This window comes from Mesocricetus auratus, unplaced genomic scaffold, assembly GCF_017639785.1.
Source record: "Mesocricetus auratus isolate SY011 unplaced genomic scaffold, BCM_Maur_2.0 Super-Scaffold_100003, whole genome shotgun sequence".
Taxonomy (NCBI): Eukaryota; Metazoa; Chordata; class Mammalia; order Rodentia; family Cricetidae; genus Mesocricetus; species Mesocricetus auratus.
This window is the reverse complement of record NW_024429188.1, coordinates 102,766,434-102,786,084: the sequence shown is the minus strand read 5'-3', so window position 1 is coordinate 102,786,084 and position 19,651 is coordinate 102,766,434. Positions and strand designations below refer to the sequence as shown.

Sequence of the window (19,651 nt, the reverse complement as noted above, 5' to 3'; positions counted from 1 at the left end):
CAGAACACAAGCATCCCTTCTCTTTAGTAATAGCAATAGGACAAATAGCTGAGGGAGTCAAGACACATCCAAAGAAGCCCAACAGAGGAGTCCAGTAAAGCCAGGGTAGCAGGCCACCTGGAGCTGTGGGGCACTGTGGGACCTAGCATTGTTGTAACTCACCGATAGACACCTGTCCATCTACTTGTGTTCCTAGGACCCTCTTTTCTGAAATTCAATGGGAAGAGGGCTGGTGAGGGCGTTGGGAAACCCAGAAATTTGAAGTAAGAGCCAGGCATTTGCTGATCAAAGGCATTTAAGAGCCCATGACAAGGCCTAGCATAATCCTTTTTTAGCTGCTCCCTTGTGCCTGGGGCCCAGGCATAGCAAGCCGTATGGACATTTATAGACCTGATTGCTCTAAGATGTGGCATAGGCTAAAAATAAAGATAGCTGCTGATGAAACTTGGCCCAGTGCAGTCCCGACGCAAGCTTCCCAGCGGGTTCTGCCACTTGGGTAACTTCCTGTCACAAGTATGGTGGAGGAGCTTCTGGGCAAAACCCTGGAAATCTCCGTCTTGCTTCTTCCTACTCACTGTGACAGTCTTCGTCTAGCATGCCCGCTGTGGTCTGTAGTGGCAGGAACACAGGAGGCAAAAGAGTCCTACTCTGTGGATGATGGCACCAAGGTGCACCTGATAATAGTCTAAGTACCTTGACAGGGAGGCCTATCACAGACAGCCTCAGTCTTTTCTGCTTCTAGAAACTCAGAACTTCCTCTCAGCTCTTTCTTTGCCCACGTGCAGAAGGCTATCAAATCCTGCCACATGTTTGCCTTTTAGATATTTTTCAAATTCATCGCCTTTCTGTCACCCCTCCACCCTGCTTTAGTCAGCCTCTGTTGTATGACGTTTCCTGGGGAGATATGAGCAAAAGTCTACTCACCCCAGATAAGGTTCTGATGACAGACCAGAGAAATGAGCCCACCCGAGCCTTAGTGAACCAATGGGTTTATCGGGTTACTTACAGAAGTATGAATGAAGAGTCACTTAAAAAAAAACAAGAGAAGCCAAAAGGCCACCTCAGCATGGCTAACAACCCAGGAAAGCTGCACCCTTTGAGTGTCCTGTGATGGGTAGCAAATAAACTCAGCATGAAATATTTCCTCCTAGCAGGAGTTTTAAGACTGAAAAGAGGCTGGTGTGACTTGGGTACCACACATTTCTGAGATTCACAAACTTTTACAAGTACCAGTGCTTGCTGGGAGAGGAACCGTCTTCTCTCCTCTGATTTCTGAGCAGCTGATGTCTGAGCAGCTGAGTTGTATGCAAGTCATGCAGAGAGCTCCAAGAATGTCACTCACACTGGGGTGGGCTTTTTTGGTGATGCAGCTGCCTTTGTGTCCATACTCTTGTAAGGAACCCTAGTACATTCACTGGTTTGCTATGTTAGATTTGGATGGAGTTGTTTCTCTGGCCTGTCGTTGGTACCATGCTAGGGGTACCAATGACAGATATGTTTGTTCACGTCTCCCCATAAAAAAGACATACAGCAGCTTTGCATTGTGGTGACAAACTACATGAAAGAAATCCACGTAAAGGAGGAAACATTGATTTGGTTAATGGTTGCAGAAGTGTCAGTCTGTGGTTCACTTGGTTTTAAGCCTGTGGAGGCAGTACACGGTGGTGTAGGATACAGCAAAGGAACAGCTCATTTCATGATGGTCAGGAAGTGGGGGCAAGGGTGCTATAGCCAAGTCCTTCCCCTAAGGCTAAGCTATGAATTCATAGATGAATTCATTCATTCATGATGTGATCACCTTCCAAAGGCCCAACCTCTGAACACTGCTATTTAGCCCATGGTGCTGGCAAAGCATTGCTTTTTTCGTTAACTTCTGGGGAAAAAAATTACTGGTGTGAAAAGTTCTTAACCAACTCTTACACCAAACCATTTCCACTAATCAGAGAGCAAAGGCTTTCCTTCATTTTATCATTCTTTTCTCTTCCTTATGGCTGCCTCTAAAAATCAACAGTTCTGACCCCCGGTTATGTTAAAATACATGTTAAAGTATACTTGAAATGTAACAAGAGCAGAATTCTGACTAAGAAGACAGTTTGTCACAAGTCACTTACTCTGTCTCAAACGCAGAGTCTTTGTGTTTTCTCTCCTGTCACTTGGAAATAGATGCGGTCTTGGCACAGGAAGTCACGTACTTGGTGTTCAGTTCATCAGATATTTGTTTAGGACTGCATTCCCTGGCATCTGCTACATGCTTGGGGTAAAAAGACAAACAGGACGTGATTCCTGTCTTAGTGAGCTACTACTCCACTGGAGAAGGCTCAGCAGATCATTTTCTTTATCCAACAGTAAATGTTGGGAGGGGCGCAGACATAGATACTGAGGGAGGGTATATAAAGGTCCAGCTTAGTTGACCATTTTTGGGCAAAGCCTCTGAAAGAAATGGTACCTGAACTTGGCCTGAGACAAAGAAGAATTAGGAACAGATCAAAGAGATAAATATCTGCCAAGATAAAGAAATAGGATGAGGAATCAAAGTCTGAGGCTTTGAAACTGTGCCCTTTCCTTTCTTAACCAGTGTGCCCATCCTCCCACAGCTGCTGGGAGTGTGGCCTGAATTCCCTTCTCTAGAAAATTGCTTGGAGGACTGGTAACTAACTGCCTTGGTTGGAGATCACTAAGCATTACTACATCAGCAGCCTGCCATATCCTCCCACCCAACATGAAGGCAATGACTGCCTGGAATGGCCCCTTTGCTTTGTGGTGTTAATCTGCTTTGGACATTCAGGCTGAAACCTACATTCTTGCTCAGCTCTCACCCCTGCCCTATTCTGCCACCTTTACCCCATTCTTCCTGTAGGTTCTTCTGTGGCAAATTATACAAATCCAAATCCCTAACAAGAACTCTGCTTGTAGAGAAGCTAACTTAGTGTGTTTAATAGACTTCTGCACACTTAATATACCTTGAAATCAAGATGAGTCAAAGACTAGATGGGAGATTAAATCCAGGAATCAGGCAAAAGCCAGAGTATAGAAACTCTGGCCCTAGATGTCCCACAACCAAAAAACGGATAAAGAAAATGTGGTACATGTACACAAGAGTATTACTCAGTTGTTAAAAACAATGACATCAGGAAATTTGCAGACCACACTAGATGCAACTAGAAAAAATCATCCTGAATGAGGTAACCCAGACCCAGAAAGACGAATATGGTATGTGTTCACTTATAAGTACATATTAGTGGTTAAGTAAATGATAATCAAGCTATAATCGGTAGACTCAGAGAGCTCAGGTAAAGAGGAGGGCTCTAGGGGAGACACATGGACCTCCCCCGGGAGGGGAAATAGAATAGATTTTGTGGGTGGACTATGGGCAGGTGAGGATAGGAGTGGGAGGGTCAGATGGAGTTGAGAGGAAGAGTATAGGGAGACACAGTTGGAATTGGAGGTTGTGGGGGTGTGTGGAAATCTAGAGCAGTGGAAACTTTCTGGAATCTTTGAAGGTGATCTAAGGAGGACTCCTAGGAATGGAGGATACGCAGTCTGAACTGGCACTATTTTGTAGCCAGGGAAGGCTACCAGTGGAGACTGGCTTGCGTTTGGCTGATTTGTGGTTGAGGGGTCCCATGAACCTAAACTACCTAGGCTGATGCTAGGATAGAGAGAGGATCACGCTCTGAAAACTGACAGCGGAAGCCCCATTGCCGACGACAGCATCCGTCCAGCTCAGTGAACATAGAGAGGTTGAGCCGGTGCCTGCATGGAGACTTCACCTCTATAATCTAGTCTCTTGGGTATAAGAAGATACTCCCTCTGAAGGCTATGGGAAGAGAAACCTAGATAGCAACCCAGCCACAAAACCCTCGACCTGGGGCAATGGTGGCACAGAACTTGTGGGAGTGGCCAACCAATGTTGGTTTAACTTGAGGCCCAGGTCTTGAGAGTCCATACTCTACACTGCCTGGGTGGCCAGGTGTGGGAGACTGGACAGCCAGAGATCTAGACCTAGGGTAAAACCAAACATGACTGGCAAAAAAGTCAATGAAATAATTCCTAATGATATTCTGCAGTACTCATAGATCAGTGACTTGTCCAGTTATCAGAGAGGCTTCCTCGGGCATCAGATGGGAGTGGGTGCAGAGAAGGAGTCTAAATTGGAGGTCTCTATCAGGTCCCTCCCCTCAGAGATTGGGGAACCCCATGGAAGAGGGCGAGGAAAGAGCCGGAGTCAGAAGGGATGGAGGACACCAGGAGAACATGGCCCACTGAATAACTATGCTGGGCTCACATGGGCTCACAGAGACTGAAGTGATAAGCACGGGACTTGCATGGGCCTGCAGGAGGTCTTTTGTGTACATGTTACGGCTGTTAGCTTGGTGTTTTGTGGGACTCCTAACAGCAGGAGCAGGTGTGTCTCAGACTCTTGTCTGCTCTTGGGACTGTTTTCCTCCTATTCCTCCTATTGGGTTATTTTCTCCAGCCTCGATAAGAGGGCTTTTGCCTTGTCTTGTTGAATCTTGTTTTGTCATATTTTGCTATTATTTCTTGGAAGCCTGCTCTTTCCTGAAGGGAAATGGAGGGGGAGTAGATCTGGAGAAGAGGGAAGTGAGGGAAAGCTGGGAGGAGTGGAGAGAAGGGAAGCTGTGGTTGGGATGTATTGTGTGAGAGAAGAATCTGCTTTCTTTCTTTTTTCTTTTCTTATTAATACAGTATTTATTTGTCTTCTCTCTGTTAAACCCTGAGCCAAGCACTTTCCCCAGACTTCCTGTGGAGGTACAGGAAAAGGAACATGCAGGGCAGACGGGACACGAAAGAACTATGGGAGGTTGAAGTGGAGACAGCTGCTTCACATGGCGAAGAGGATGAGAAAGGCCACCATCAGGCAAAAAAGCCCCATGGCCTCTGAGAGGGCAAAGCCCAGACTCGCATAGGAGAAGAGCTGTTGCTTCAGAGAAGGGTCCCTGGTATAACCAATGATGGAGATCCCAAAAACAGTCCCAATCCCAGCCTCAGAGCCAGCCACCCCAACTGTGGCAGACCCAGTCCCAATGAACTTGGCGGCTGTGTCGATGTCCCTGGAAATGACGCTGGTTTGGAAGCCGGGGCTAGGGATGAGTGAGGCCAGAGGACGAGGGGCTGCCAAGCTGCTGAGGCCCCCATCTGTCCACATCTGTGGTCGATTCAACTCCACTGCAGACAGGGGACGACTCAGCAGCTGAGAGGTGCTCCTGATCAGGGAGCAGGTGGAGATGAACTTGGAGCAGGCATGCATTTTCAGGGGTGAGGGACCAAGGCAGGAGAGCTGATCCCAGGGTAGAGAAGACAGAGAGGGTGAACATACTTTCAGTGAAAGAAGATATATATATATATATATATATATATATATATATATATATATGAGAGAGAGAGAGAGAGAGAGAGAGAGAGAGATAGGAAACCAACCAACCCTGGCTCAGTTGATCATGCCTACTGTGTACTAAGCTGTATGTGATTATATATTATATATAATACGTATACTATATATTACATATGCCTAAAACCCCAGCATTTAGGAAATAGAGAAGGATCAATCTAGGCTACATAGTGAGTTTGAGGGCAGTCTGAGCTACATGAAAGACCCTGTCTCAAGACACTCCAGTCTCTATACAAAAAGATAAACCTAACAGGGCAACGGTGGTGCATGCTTTTAATCCCAAACACTCTGGAGGCAGAAGCAGATGAATCTCTGTGAGCCACCCTGGTTTTAAACCCTTTGAGTCTTTGTTTGTTTGTTTGTTTGTTTGTTTTTCGAGACAGGGATTCTCTGTGAAGCTTTGGAACCTGTCCTGGAACTAACTCTTGGAGACCAGGCTGGTCTTGAATTCACAGAGATCCGCCTGCCTCTGCCTCCCGAGTGCTGGTGATTAAAGGCACCACCACCCAGCTTACCTTTTGAGTCTTTTAAAGTTTCCTATTTAAAAACAAACTGAGTCTTTAAAAGGCTAGAGCATCCATTTTGAAACCACATCCTCATTATTCCCAATTCTGGGAGATTTATCCTTGAACTATAAGAGACACTGCCATATTAATCAGAGTAGCTGCTGTGTCCACAAGCAACCCTCAATATCAGGCCTATTGACATTCTATAGGCCAGGCCTTATAGAAGAATGGGAGGAGAGTTACTAGACTCTCAGCTGAGATTCCAGTCACGTGTTCCTATACCTCCCTCCCAGATATATGTAATTCTGCTCAAGTTGCTCATGGTCTTATGGTCTCAGGAGGTGCTAGGGAGTATAGCACCTGAAGGGAAAGCACCATGTACATAGCTATAGGGAAACTGTCACCCGTGATAGGGTGAGACTCAATGTGGCTGTTTAGGAGGTCATCCACACTCTGTAAGTAAATTCGGTGAACACAGTGCTTCACCGATAGATCTAGATGGAACTATCAGTTTGGTCTTTATCTGAGGTGAATTAGTAGATAGTGCTTTACATTTTCCCTGAGTGATGTTAATACAAAACTTCCCCACTCTTGAAAAATGGAGCCTCCAATATCTTGACTGACTTACCCATTTAGCTTAAAGCCTTGGAAATGTTATATAGCTATTAACTGAGAATTTAAACATTTCCTTCTGGAGGGAGGCTCATGAAGGCTCAGAAAATAAAGTAGTAAATATCAGGAAGTCTCTGAAGCTTACAAGATTCACAGGTGGCTCCAAAATTCTTCTTTGAAGTTTCTGTATCAAATTTGTTGTGGTGACAGTGTCTGAATCTCTCTTCCCACATTTAAGTCTAAACAAGGCACCATTAATTGTTTTTAATTTTTTCAAGGCGAAAGACAAAGTCAAAGTTTCCACATCATTATTTTATTTTGTATTTATTTAATGAGTGCAGCTGAACAGCTTGCATAAGTTTATGGGCTACTTGCACTTCATTTCCTGTAAAGTAACCCTATTCTTTATTCACTTTCCCATTGAAGTTTGAATTTAAAAACTATTTTTCCATGAGCTTGTTATACAGTAACACTATTGTCCCTGTCATCTGTTGTAACTATTTAATCCAATTTATTAATACACGTTTTAACTTTGTTTACAATACCAGCAACAATTTTTAATTTTTTCTCCCATTAAATTTGGTTTTCATATTCATTATGGCTTCTGAACTTCTTGTCAGGAGTTAGAAGCTCTTCCTAACCTGGTGTCATAAATGCATTAAGTATTTTCTCTTACTATATTCATAGTTTTGTTTTTTAATGTTTACATTTGTATTCCAAAGGCAGAAAACATGGGAAGAAAGTGGATTGCAACTTATGTCTTTCAAAAGAAGGCATGCTACAAACTATACTTTATATATTAAAAGGAAGTATCATTTAGTCATTAGATAGGTAAAGCAGGACTTTAAAGAGATAAAAAGTGTTCACCATTTTATGTGAAGAGATAGAAGAGACACTTGGTTCAATTTTTGCGCATTTGTATAATAAAATGTGTGAAAATGCATAATCCATAGTGCCAACAGATGTTGATATTGGGTAAGCCCAAGAAAATGATTTAAATGTCAGGAATGCGCTCTACGTGGATTAAGAAAAAAAGACTAAAATGGGGCAAACAATGAGACAGCATCTGCAGTTCACACAAATCCACGTCTGCTAACCACAAGGAACCAACTATGGAGACATGTCTAGATTTAACATCAAACGCAGTTTGCAACTATTAGGTGAGTGTGGCTGTTTCAGACATTTAATCCCAGCACTGAGGAGACATAAGCAGGACGATCATCACAAAGCTCCAGGCCATCCTGGTCTGCATTGCAAGTTCCAAAGCAGACACGGCTATAGTGGGCGGCCCTGTCTCAAAACAACAGACAAACAAAACGCTCACAACACAAAGCAGAACAGCCAAGCAGGCTCACTTTTCTTACTGTTTAAAGCAGGTCAAACATGTAAATAGTTAACTGCTGCCTGACAAACACAGTAAATGAAGATTCCAATTATACTAAATGTGTTCTAATAAGCCACCAAAACGTTTCAGGAAATTGGGTTTATTTTATTTTATTTTATTAGCACATAGAGAATTGGGATTCATGCTCCCCCCGTTTCCCTACCCTTCACTGTCTCCTGTGCCCTCCCTCCCAATAACATTTCCACTGCCATGTCACATGTTCCTTTTGTCCTTCTCCCTCTCCCCATCACTTCTTCCCCTTGCATGGCCTCCATCTAGTTTACTAATCTATGCCCTCTCTCATACCCCCTTATTTACATAGATAGAAACATTGAAAGTTTTCCACCAAAGTACGCAAGGTGCCTAAGAAGCTCTATTAATTAACTGTTAATGGTTGCTGGAGGAGAGGATGCCACTTCCTCTAATGCAGTCACCAAGAGGGGAATTAGGGGAGAAGAAGGGTTTCATAGAGAAGAGAAGGGGCATAGCAGAGGGTAATGGGGTGAGTACAATCACAATACATAGTACATAAGTATGCGATAGTCAAGAAAGAAAATAAAATTAACACCTGCCAATGAGAGAGAATATGGGATTTTTGACTTTGTGAGTCTGGGTCATCTCACTTAATACCTTCCAGATCTATCCATTTTCCTGCAAATTTCATAATCTTGTTTTCTTTATGGCTGTATAAAATCTCATTGTATACATACGCCACATTTTCATTAGCCTTTCTTCTATTGATGGGCTACTTGGCCATTTCTATTCCCTTGCAATTGGGAATAATGCAGCAATAAACATGGATATGCAAGTATTTCTGTTGCAGAACAGAATCCTTTGATTATATGCCCAGGAGTGATATAGCTTAGTCATATGATAGTTCTATTTTTAATTTGTTGAGGAGCCTCCATAGCGGGGGAAGCATATTTTTTAGTACAATAGAGAAAAGCTTCAGTTGTTCCTTATGTCCCAAGGCTGTTTTGTACATTTCTTGACTATCGTAGTCACTTTGGGTAATGCTACAAGAGCACGCAGCAGACACAATTATACTGCCAGATACTGGACTCGGTTGGATTTTACCTGGTGAGGGTTTTTATTGACATAGAATACACAAACTATAAAAATCCATCCTTTTAATTTTTTAAAAAATTGCTTTGCAGTTCTAGGGATTAAATCCAGGGCCTTAGGCACACAAGGCAAACAGCACCACTGAACCCTAGCCCTGAAATTGGTCCATTTTAAAGTCTACAATCCTGTTGTATATAGTATATTTATAAGGTATTATCCAATCATCACAGTCTCTAATTTCAGAACATTTCATCCCCCAAACTTCATCAGCTCTAACCACTAGTTCTGATTAGAGCTACATAATATGGAGCCTTTTGTGATTGGTTTCATTCACTTTACCAACTATTGTCTTTTTTGTTTGTTTCTTTTCTTTTTCAAGACAGTTTCTCTGAGTAGCCTTGGATATCCTAGAACTCACTCTGTAGACCAGGCTGGCCTCCAACTCACAGAGGTCTGTAGTGATATCTTGATTGTATTCTAACAAACAAACTTGCCTGCAGATCAGAGGGCAGAACTAGCCACTGGTTAACCATAGAGGTCTGGAGGTCTGTACAGACAGATAGGAAGTGATATGGTTGGGCAGAGAGAGGAAGTGATAAGGGGAGAGGAGACAGGAGTTCAGTATGTTTTAATCTGGGAAGTTAGTGAAGTAGGGTAGTGCTATGGTTTGTTCCTTTGTCTCTCTGATCTTTCAGAATTGCCCACTATTTCTGACTCTGGGCTTTTATTCCTAAGATCTATTAGAACTCAGTGCTACACAGATCCACCTGCCTCTGCTTGCCTCTGCCTCCTGAGTGTTGGGATTAAAGGCATGCCACACCATGCCTAGCCTGAGTATTTAATTCCTTTTTATGCATGAATATCATTTCATTGTGTGAATATAACAAATTGAGCATTAATTCACCAGTACATATGTGTATATATAAGTTCTTTCCATTTTAGGATATTTTGAATGATGCTACGGTGAATATCTTTGTCTAGGAAAATTTTTTTAACTTTGAAATATACATTTACTGCTACCCTCTGCAATCAATACTTAAATATTTTAATTGATTTTATTTCATGTGTATGGATGTTTGGCCTGTATGTATATCTATGTACCACATGTGTGCCTAGTGTCCTCAGAGACCAGAAAAGGTTGTCAGATCCTCTAGGAACTAGTTACAGACTGCTGTAAATTGCCATGTGAATGCTGTGAACTGGACCCGAACCTGGGTCCTCTGTAAGAGCAGCAAGTGCTCCTACACTAAGCCATCTCTCCATTTACCCCCTCTAATGATTTTATCTTTCCTCGGGAAAATAGGTCACTATTGAGAATTTACATCTTCCTGGAGAAACCTTCATTTTTCATTCACAGCCCTAAGAGCTTTTTGTCCCACAGTCTGACAAAACCTTTTGAAATGACCTCTGGGGAAACTTTTGAAACTACTGAATATTCTAATAGACTAATAGAATCAAAACATCTGGAGAATACAGGCTGGGTAGCACCTTTGTATCCATTCTGTTAGTCACTTAAACTCAGCTGGTAATTCTAATGAGCAGTCAGTTCAAAATAATTGGGTAGCTATCTCAAGGTAGTGGTCTTAAAATTGTAATAGTGAACAAGTAGCATTGGCTAAGACATGTTTAGAAATGCAGATTTCCCAAACTCTTCCCATATCTACCCCATCACAACATTTTAAGGATGAATCCAGAAATTTATGTTAGTCCTCCAATTAATTTAAGTTTGAGAACTAATGCATATCACAATAATATTTTGTGTGTGTGTGTGTGTGTGTGTGTGTGTGCGCGCGCGCAAGCTTGCAAGCATGGAAGTCAGAGGACAATTGTGTGTGTGAGTGTCAAAGGAAGCTAGTTCTCTCCTGTCACTGTGTGGAATCCTGTAACACAAAAAAATAAATGACCCAGAGACTGATATTGGGGTTCAAACTTAAAGCTGAATATCAGAAAAGCAAAGCAGCTGGCCACTAGTTTCTTACCTTTACCTCAGGCTGAATGGGCTGATCCTGTCTCCATGAGCTCTCACTATACCTCAGACTGAAACCTCTCCTTAGTGTGGCTGGAGAAGGAATGCCTGCTACATTCAGAGTGGCTCAAGAATGAAGGCCTCATACTGACTACTTGCTCCTGTCTTTTATATCCCTCTCGTGCTGGGATTAAAGGTGTGAGCTATAATTCTCTTTTAGATTCATTCAATCTTGTGTTGATCTGGGTGGCCTTGAACTTACAGAGATCCATCTACTTCTTAATCCTGAGTCCTAGGATTAAAGGTGTGCACCACCACCTACTAGCTTCTGGCTGCTGGGATTAAAGGTGTCTATCACCTACCAGACATAAAGCAAAAGATACACAGCCAATAATCCACAACCCCAGAGAAGCTTGAACCCTCTTCCAGAAACAGATGGAAGCAGATGCAGAAATCTACAACCAACCAATGTACCAAGCTTCTGGAGTACAATCGAAGTGAGGGAGGGGTGATAATATGAACAAAGGAGTCAAGACCGTGATGGGGAAACCCAGAGAATCAGCTGACCCGAGCTAGTGAGAGATCACTGACTTAGGTCTGACAAATGGGGAACCTGCTCAAGACCAAATTAGGCTCCCTTAATATAGGTGACAGTGGTGTGACTGGGACAATATATGAGGCCATTGGCAGTGGGTCCAAGATCTAACTCTAATGCACAAGCTGACTTAGTGGAGCCCATTCTATATGGAGAGATACCTTGCTCAGCCTAGACACAGGGGTGTTTGGGGTAGAGAGGTGCCTTTGTCCTGCCTCAATGAGATGATGACTGAGTAGACTTCCTAGGGGAGGCCTTACCCTCTCCGAGGAGCAGATGGGAGGTATGACAGGGAGGGAAGTGTGGGGAGCGGGAAGAGAGGAGGGAGGGGGAACTGGGATTGGAATGTAAAAAAAATAAATTAATTTTAAAAAGGTGTGTATCATCACTGCTTGATTTCTATAGCTTGAGGCTGACTTGGCTTTTCTGAATCCTCCTCAGTCAAGCTTTAACAAATCATAAGTAATATATCACTACCATTCCCCTTTTTTGTCTAATACAAAAAGAAGACTACAACTAACATAAAAATATATAAGTACAGTAAGTATATACAGGCAATAAGTTCATCAACAGTGTCTAGTCTATTTGCATTTGACAAATTCAGAGAAAATACTTCATTATCTAACCTATCTTGGTGACTCCAAAATCTTGTACCAAATTTACTTTCTATTCTAATTTGCATTATCAAATTATCTCTTTATGTCTCCCAACTATGTTTCTTTTTTTTCTTTTCTTTTCTTTTGTTGTTGTTTTTTTTTGAGACAGGGTTTCTCTGTATTGTTTTGGAGGCTGTCCTGGAACTCACTCTGCAGACCAGGTTAGCCTCGAACTCACAAAGATCCTCCTGCCTCTGCCTCCTGAGTGCTGGGATTAAAGGTGTGCACCACCAACACCTGGCTGAATAGAAAGTTTTAAATAAAATAAGAAATAAAAATATAATAAAAATGAGTAAAAAGAGAAAAGTAACATCCCAAATGAGCATTCAGTGAAACTAATGCCCTTGATCTGGCTAGTCACAAGGAGAAAACTACCAAGATTAAGCAGGAAATGTCTTGTGGTGATAGAGCACACTAGTGATTACGTTTATCATGTGAATCACAAAGAATACTGCTATGCTTACAGCAGTTAATTTGAGCTGGTGCCTGTTAATGCTGAAATTGCTTTTAAAACACAAAACTGAATACTATACATGATATATCATCTGGATTCTCATTTCCAGCCTATACATTAAGCAATTGTCCTTTGTGAATTTGCGTGAATGACATTTAAGTTTATGTGATAAATTTGTATTATTATTATTTTTTTTTGGAAAATCGACTCCAGTTGATAGTTCTCAGTAAAAAAAAAACAGTTATTTTAATAGTTTTTCTGTGTTAATTGTTTCATTAAAAACCATAGGTTCTCAAGTAGTTTCTTCATGCACACACTTCATTCTTTTTAAGCTTCTCCTGGATCCTCATTTCCCTATCCCCATCATCCCACTACCCGTTTGAGCCCTTCTCCCTCTAGTATTGTCCCCTGTGCTTTAATTTTATACCTAGTCTAATATTTCCTCCTTAAATGCATCCTACACTGTAACATCAACGGCCTGGTTCTAGTTTCCTAGAGCATATGTACTCCGTGTTAAATGCCCAAAAGATTTGAAGCCAGGGTCTTCATGTAAGAAAGAAGTGGCCTTTGTTTTGTTTCTTAGAGTCTGGGTAACTGCACTCAGTATAATTCTTTCCCAGTTCCATCCATTTACCTGCAAATTTCATGATTTCATTTCCTTTACAGTTGAATAATTTTCATTGTGCATGCCTACCCCATTTTCACTATCCATGCATTAGTTAGTAGATTTCTGTTGATTTCACACATGGTAGAAAGCGAGAACAATTGTGGAAAGTTGTCCCCTGACACATGCACTGTGACAGGCATGCCCCCATAAATACATAAACTTAAAAATAAAGAAATAGTAAATTGTTTTTAAAATATCTGAAAACTAAATACAAACAGAAAGTCATGAATTTATGGAGAATTGACATCCATATTGATGGGGAAAATTATTTGCATAATGACGGTTTTCTCATCAAAAACCTGATTGATGTTGAGACAGTGTCTTGCTATGTACTATAGGATAGTCTTGATCTCAAACACTTAATCCTCCTGCCCCAGCTTCCCAAGTGCAGGGATTACAAGTATGTCATTCTTGGCAGGAAGTGGTATCTTTAATGTCTGAAACAAATAACTGTCAAAATTTCCCTCCAGGAATGAAGGTGAAATCAAGACATTTTTTCAGTTGAAGATGAGGCCAGCAGGAAAGAATGATCACAGGAACTCCTATAAATAGACAGGAAATACGAAAATAAGTATCATTGTCAAGAAGAAAGAATAGAATGCACAAAAATAGGATAAGTACTTTTTGTCCTCTCTTGAGTTTTCTACATCATATTTCATGTTGAAGTAAAAATTCTAGTTCTACCTTGAGCTGGTCATCAATAAATGTGGAGAGAACAATTTAAGGCAGTTATAGAGGCTGAAATTAGAGCTTTTTGGTAGAACACTTGTCTAGCAAACATAAAACCCTTGGTTTAGGGTCAATACCACACAAAAAGATAATTATATTCGACACTAGAGAATGTAAAGGGACACTGGAGGGCAGAGTTTCAACATGTCACTTGAATTGGTACAATAATGACAGCAGTGATAAGTTACATATGGATGGTGTAATTCTTAAACAAACACAAATCAAAACTGCAGTGAGAGATAAACAGCAAAGTTCTAGAGATAATCAAAGGTAAGTTCTCAAAAGGCTCAAATTACCAATAGGGAGTTAGCGGCAAAAGCAAAATATCAGAGACAGAAGGTGTGATAAAGAGCCAGTCTATCACATCCTAAGTGGATACATGCTGAACTGCAGAGCAGGAGAAAGACAAATCTACAATTGTGGCTAACATTCCAACATGCCTCCTTCAACAACCAATAGAGCAACCAAACAGAAAACCAGCAGATGGAGAGGAGCTCAACAACACCATCAAACAAAAGGATCTTAGCATTTATAGAACATTCTATCCAACATCAGCAGATGCACATTATTTCCATATAACCTTGGAACATGATACTAATACGAAGGTAGACCAGACTCTGGACCATAAAGCAAATGTCAAAGTTGTAGAAGAATTGAAAGACTTTACGGTTTTTTAAAGGTTTATTTATTTATTACATATACAGTGTTCTGCCTACATGTATACCTGCAGGCCAGAGAGGGCACCAGATCTCATTAGAGATGGTTGTGAGCCACCATGTGGTTACTGGGAGTTGAACTCAGGACCTCTAGAAGAGCAATCAGTACTCTTATCCTCTGAACCATCTCTCCAGCCCGAAAGACTTTACATTTTACTATCAACCATAATGGAATCTTCTCTTGATCTTATCCAAAAGTCCCAGAAAAAATTCAATAATGAAATGGATGAGAAAATGAACAAGAAAATTTATAAACACTTGGAAAATACAGAACATGCTTCTAAATAATCGACAGAACAAAGGGAAAGCCTCAAGAAAACAATTTTTTTTAATCCTGAAGTGACTTCAAATGAAGTCTAGCAAATCACAGTTTGTAGGATCCAATTTTATAAATTAAAGGAGAAAATCTCTTTAATAAATTCTTACACTAGAAAAAATGGTATAAATCAATGATCTGAAGCCCATTATTAAAAGATCTAGAAAAAAGCCTAAAACAAATGTAAATCATAATGATCAGTAAGTCATGAAATTGAAGATGCACAGACAAAATGCATAAAATCGATGGAATAAAGCTGGGTCTAGTGACTCACATCTACAGTATTGGTGTTGTGTGATATTTTGTTTGTGTTTGGTGATCAGAGGACGGAGCAATCCCCTAGTTAACCATAGAAGCTGGGTGGTAATGGCTAATGCCTTTAATTCCAGCACAGGGGAGGGGGAGACAGGAAGTGATGAAATTGGGTGGAGACAGGATCTCAACTCTTTTGGATTGAGGAAGGAGACAGGTAGGAAGCAACTGGCAGTTGCTCCTGGTACTCTGATCTTCCAGGTTCTGACCCCAATATTTGACTCCTGGTTTTTACTGATGAAGATTAACTCAGTATTGGGGAAAGTTGGGGAAGCTGAAGCAGGAGGATCATAATGAGTTCTAGGCCAGCCATGGCTACAGTGTGAGATCTTGTCTCAATAAAAAAAAAGGCCGGGCTGGAGAGATGGCTCAGAGGTTAAGAGCACTGACTGCTCTTCCAGAGGTCCTGAGTTCAATTCCCAGCAACCACATGGTGGCTCACAGCCATCTGTAATGAGATCTGGTGCCCTCTTCTGGCCTGTGGACATACATGCAGACAGAATACTGTATGCATAATAAATAAATAAATCTTAAAAAAAAGAAAAGAAAAAGCCAGCTGGGCAATAATGGTGAATGCCTTTAGTCCCAGCACTTGGGCAGGAGGCAGAAGCAGATGGATCTCTGTGTGTTCAAGGCCAGCCTGGTTTACAGAGTGAGTTCCAGGACAGCCAGGGCTACACAGAGTAAAAACAAAAGTCCAAATCAACACTGGACAAATGAACAAAGAAAAATCAAAACTCAATGAAATTAAACTTTATTATTTGAGAAGGTATATGAAGTTAACCCAATGAGACAGAAGGAGATGCAAGACAAGGGATGACAACTAAAGTAAGAGAACAAATTGAGGGACAGAGAGATTGTAGTTGATGCCACTGTTCGATCCTCTGTACCCACACTCTGGAAGGAGAGAACTCACACCTGAGAGAGTTGTCCTCTGACCTCCATGGGCATGCCACGGCACTTGTGCCTTCACTCATACACACATTCCTCAAAATACATGAAGTGTAATGTTTTAAAAGTGGCATTGCTGAAATTTGAACTCAAGGCTTGTTAGCCACTACAGAAGAAATTGCTAGTACCAAGAATGAAGCAAGCTGTACCACAACAGACTGTGTAGCATTAAAGACTATAAAGAAGCCCTCCAAACAGTTCTCCACACACACACATATTTGGGAGCTCAGTAAATCAATCAGTTCCTGGAAAAAACGCAAGTTAGCAAAAACTCAATCACTCTGAACTAATTTAACTAGCACTGCAGCTATGCAGGAAATTGCATTTGTAATTTTATAATTCTCTAAAAGACATGTCTTAGCCCAGATGGTTCCAGTGGAGAATTTTGCCAAATGTTTTAACAAACAACTCACACTAATTATCCAATATATATTTCCGAAAAGAAAAAAATTCAATTGTGCTATGACACCAAAACCAGACAAAGATAGTGTAAGAACAAAAACTATAGACAAATAACCTTCATGCTTTTGAAATAAAAATGTTTTAAGATGGTGAGTAACTGAGGAAGGCCTGACATTGACCTCACACTCACATACACCCATACTCACATGCAAAGACACCTAAAGACATGTACACACACACACACACACACACACACACACACACACACTACAGACTGGAAGAAAATTTTTGGCAGCTCCATATTGAACAAAGGACCAGTACATAGACTAAATTTCAAAATTCAGAAAATGTAAAGAAAAAAATTCAATTTAAAAAATGGGAAAAGCACACAAAGACATTTCAATGAAGAGCATCTACAGATTTAAAAAAGCTAGGTGTGGTGGCTCATGCCTTTAGTTCAGGCACTTAGGCAGGGGCAACTGGATCTCTGTGAATTTGAAGCCAGTTTGATCTACATAGTGATAGCCAAGACAGCCAGGGCTAAAAAGGAAGACTGGGTTTCAAAACCAAAGAGAGAAAGACAGATTGTAATAGCCAGAAGACCAAGAAAACAGCTGTTAAACCATGTCTTCTAGAGAAGTCAGGGAAGCTGTATCCATGAAATCCCAACAGTATGGTTATTAGTCAGGGTTCTCTAAATGAACAGTCCAAAAAACCGAAGACACACCACCACACAGAGGGTTTTAGATTGACTTATGAGGTGTGGTCTAGGTAGTTCAACAGTGGCTGTCTCATGATGGAAGGGACAAGAATTCAATAGTTGTTCTGGGTGAAGCAACACAAAACAAAGGAACTTGCCAGTGAAGAGTGAGGGCAGGCAGCTAAAAGCAAAGATTCCTTCATATCCATATCTTGGGCTAACATCAGAAGGTGTTCACATGATCTGATTAAGAAAACCAAAAAAAGAAAGAAAAAGAAGGAAGGAAGGAAAGGAAGGAAGGAAGGGAGGAAGGAAAAAAGGAAGGAAGTGTTGAGTGAAGCCTTTTCCTTGCCAGCTGCTTTGTTTTTTCTCCACCAGTCGCCTGGGTTCTGAAACGTAGTCCCCAAATAACACACAGGACGCTGTATTAATTATGAAGCTGTTGGCCGTTTGCTTGTTTCTTACTGGTTATCTTTGGCTTAAGTATTTAACCCATCTAAGTATTTCTCTTACCGGAGAAAGGTGTCCCTACAAAAAAGGAAAAGAAAATCCCTTCACAGGAGTGTTTGGCAACTTGGGTCCCACTTAATTCCAGATGTAGCCAAGGGGTGGGTGTTGATGGCGCACACCTTTAATCCCAGTATTCAAGAGGCAGAGGCAGGTGGATCTCTGTGATTTTGAGGCCAGCTTGCTCTACAGAGCCAGTACCAAGACTGCTAGGGATGTTACACCGAGAAACCCTGTCTCGAAAAAACAAAAACAATCAAACAAACGAAATGACAGCCAAGATTAGCCTCACAGTTGTCACAAGGCCCCACCCCAGATGAAGAGTGTCAGGTAATTAGAACTGGTATATGAATGTATATGTAAATATGTCATGTAAATGTAACGATAATTAAAGAACGAGAGATCATAAATTTGAGAGGGATTGGGGGGTCACCAGAGGAGATGGGGGGGGTGAAATGATGTGAATGCAATACTCATATGTGAAATTCTCAAAGAAGTTAAACTTAAAAAGAACGTGACATGGGCCGGGCATTGGCGGCGCATGCCTTTAATCCCAGCACTCAGGAGGCAGAGGCAGGAGGATCTCTGTGAGTTCGAGGCCAGCCTGCTCTACAAGATCGAGTTCCAGGACAGCCTCCAAAACAATACAGAGAAACTCTGTCTCGAAAAACAAAAACAACAAAAAAAGAACATGACATGGTGTGAATGTGCTCGGAGAACAAACTAGAGAGCCTTCCAGATGGGGGAAAAAGTGTCCCAGCATATCTGGAGACAGTCAGTCAGTTGAAGGAAGAACAGAGGAGCTTTCTGTACAATAAATGCCTGGGATCAGGAAGCACTTGGTGCTTTTGAGCTGAAAGAAGGGCTGGGTGGCAGATCTCAGGGTAAAGGGACAGAGTGCACAGTGGGGAGGGCAGGAACTGTTCATGTAGAGCTTTGTAGGACAAAAGGAAGAACATTCATTTCTTTCTAAATGTGCTAGGAAAGCATGGAGAGGCTTATGCAGGAGAATGCTGGGCCCTGATTCACATAGCATATTTGCAGAGAAAGGATTGTGTTAGGCAGGATTGGAGGCAGGGATTCTGTGTGGGGACAGCCAGAGGAAGCAGTGGAGGGTAAGAGTGAATGGATTCCAGATGACTTGCTGAAGAAAGACACCTTTTTCGCCACCACATGTGATGATCGTCTTACTTCAGACTTTTCAGTTGGAAACGAAGTATCTGAGGTTAAAGCAATGACAAATAGGTTCGTCCTCTTTTTCTCTCCACGATGTGGGATGGATTTAGGTGCCATGTATATTAGGGTAGAACTCTGTTACCACTGAACTACACTCAAAGCCCAAGGCACAGATTTCAAAATGTATAGCTTTATAATCATCGAAAAAATAAACACATCTATATCATCAACCAAATAACCTCTGGTCTCTTCTTCTCTTTACTCTTTCATAGTTCTCATCTTAATTTTGCACTGTATCACTCAGTTATTTCTGTTGTTGAACTTTATATAAATGGAATGTCATGGAATAATATATACAGCATATACATGCAGTGCTAGTGGGGATGAAACCCAGGACCTTGTTCATTATTGTCAAAAGGTCTACCCCTGGACCAGAACCCCATTGACAGTGGGATCTTGCTGTTTGCATTCTTCATGTCTAGCTTTTCTCATTACTTATAATGTTGCTGAGATTCATCCAATGTTGT

At 41.4% G+C, this 19,651-nt stretch overlaps 1 protein-coding gene across 1 annotated transcript; it reads right to left on the bottom strand.

Annotated features, from left to right (window-relative positions):
* Positions 1-4,843: 4,843 nt before the first annotated feature.
* On the bottom strand, positions 4,844-5,303 carry LOC101831893 (ATP synthase F(0) complex subunit C2, mitochondrial-like). Its single transcript, XM_040743908.1, has one exon. It carries the CDS (start codon positions 5,267-5,269, stop codon positions 4,844-4,846), a length of 426 nt encoding a protein of 141 aa, XP_040599842.1. The 5' UTR covers positions 5,270-5,303.
* Between the last annotated feature and the right edge of the window lie 14,348 nt (positions 5,304-19,651).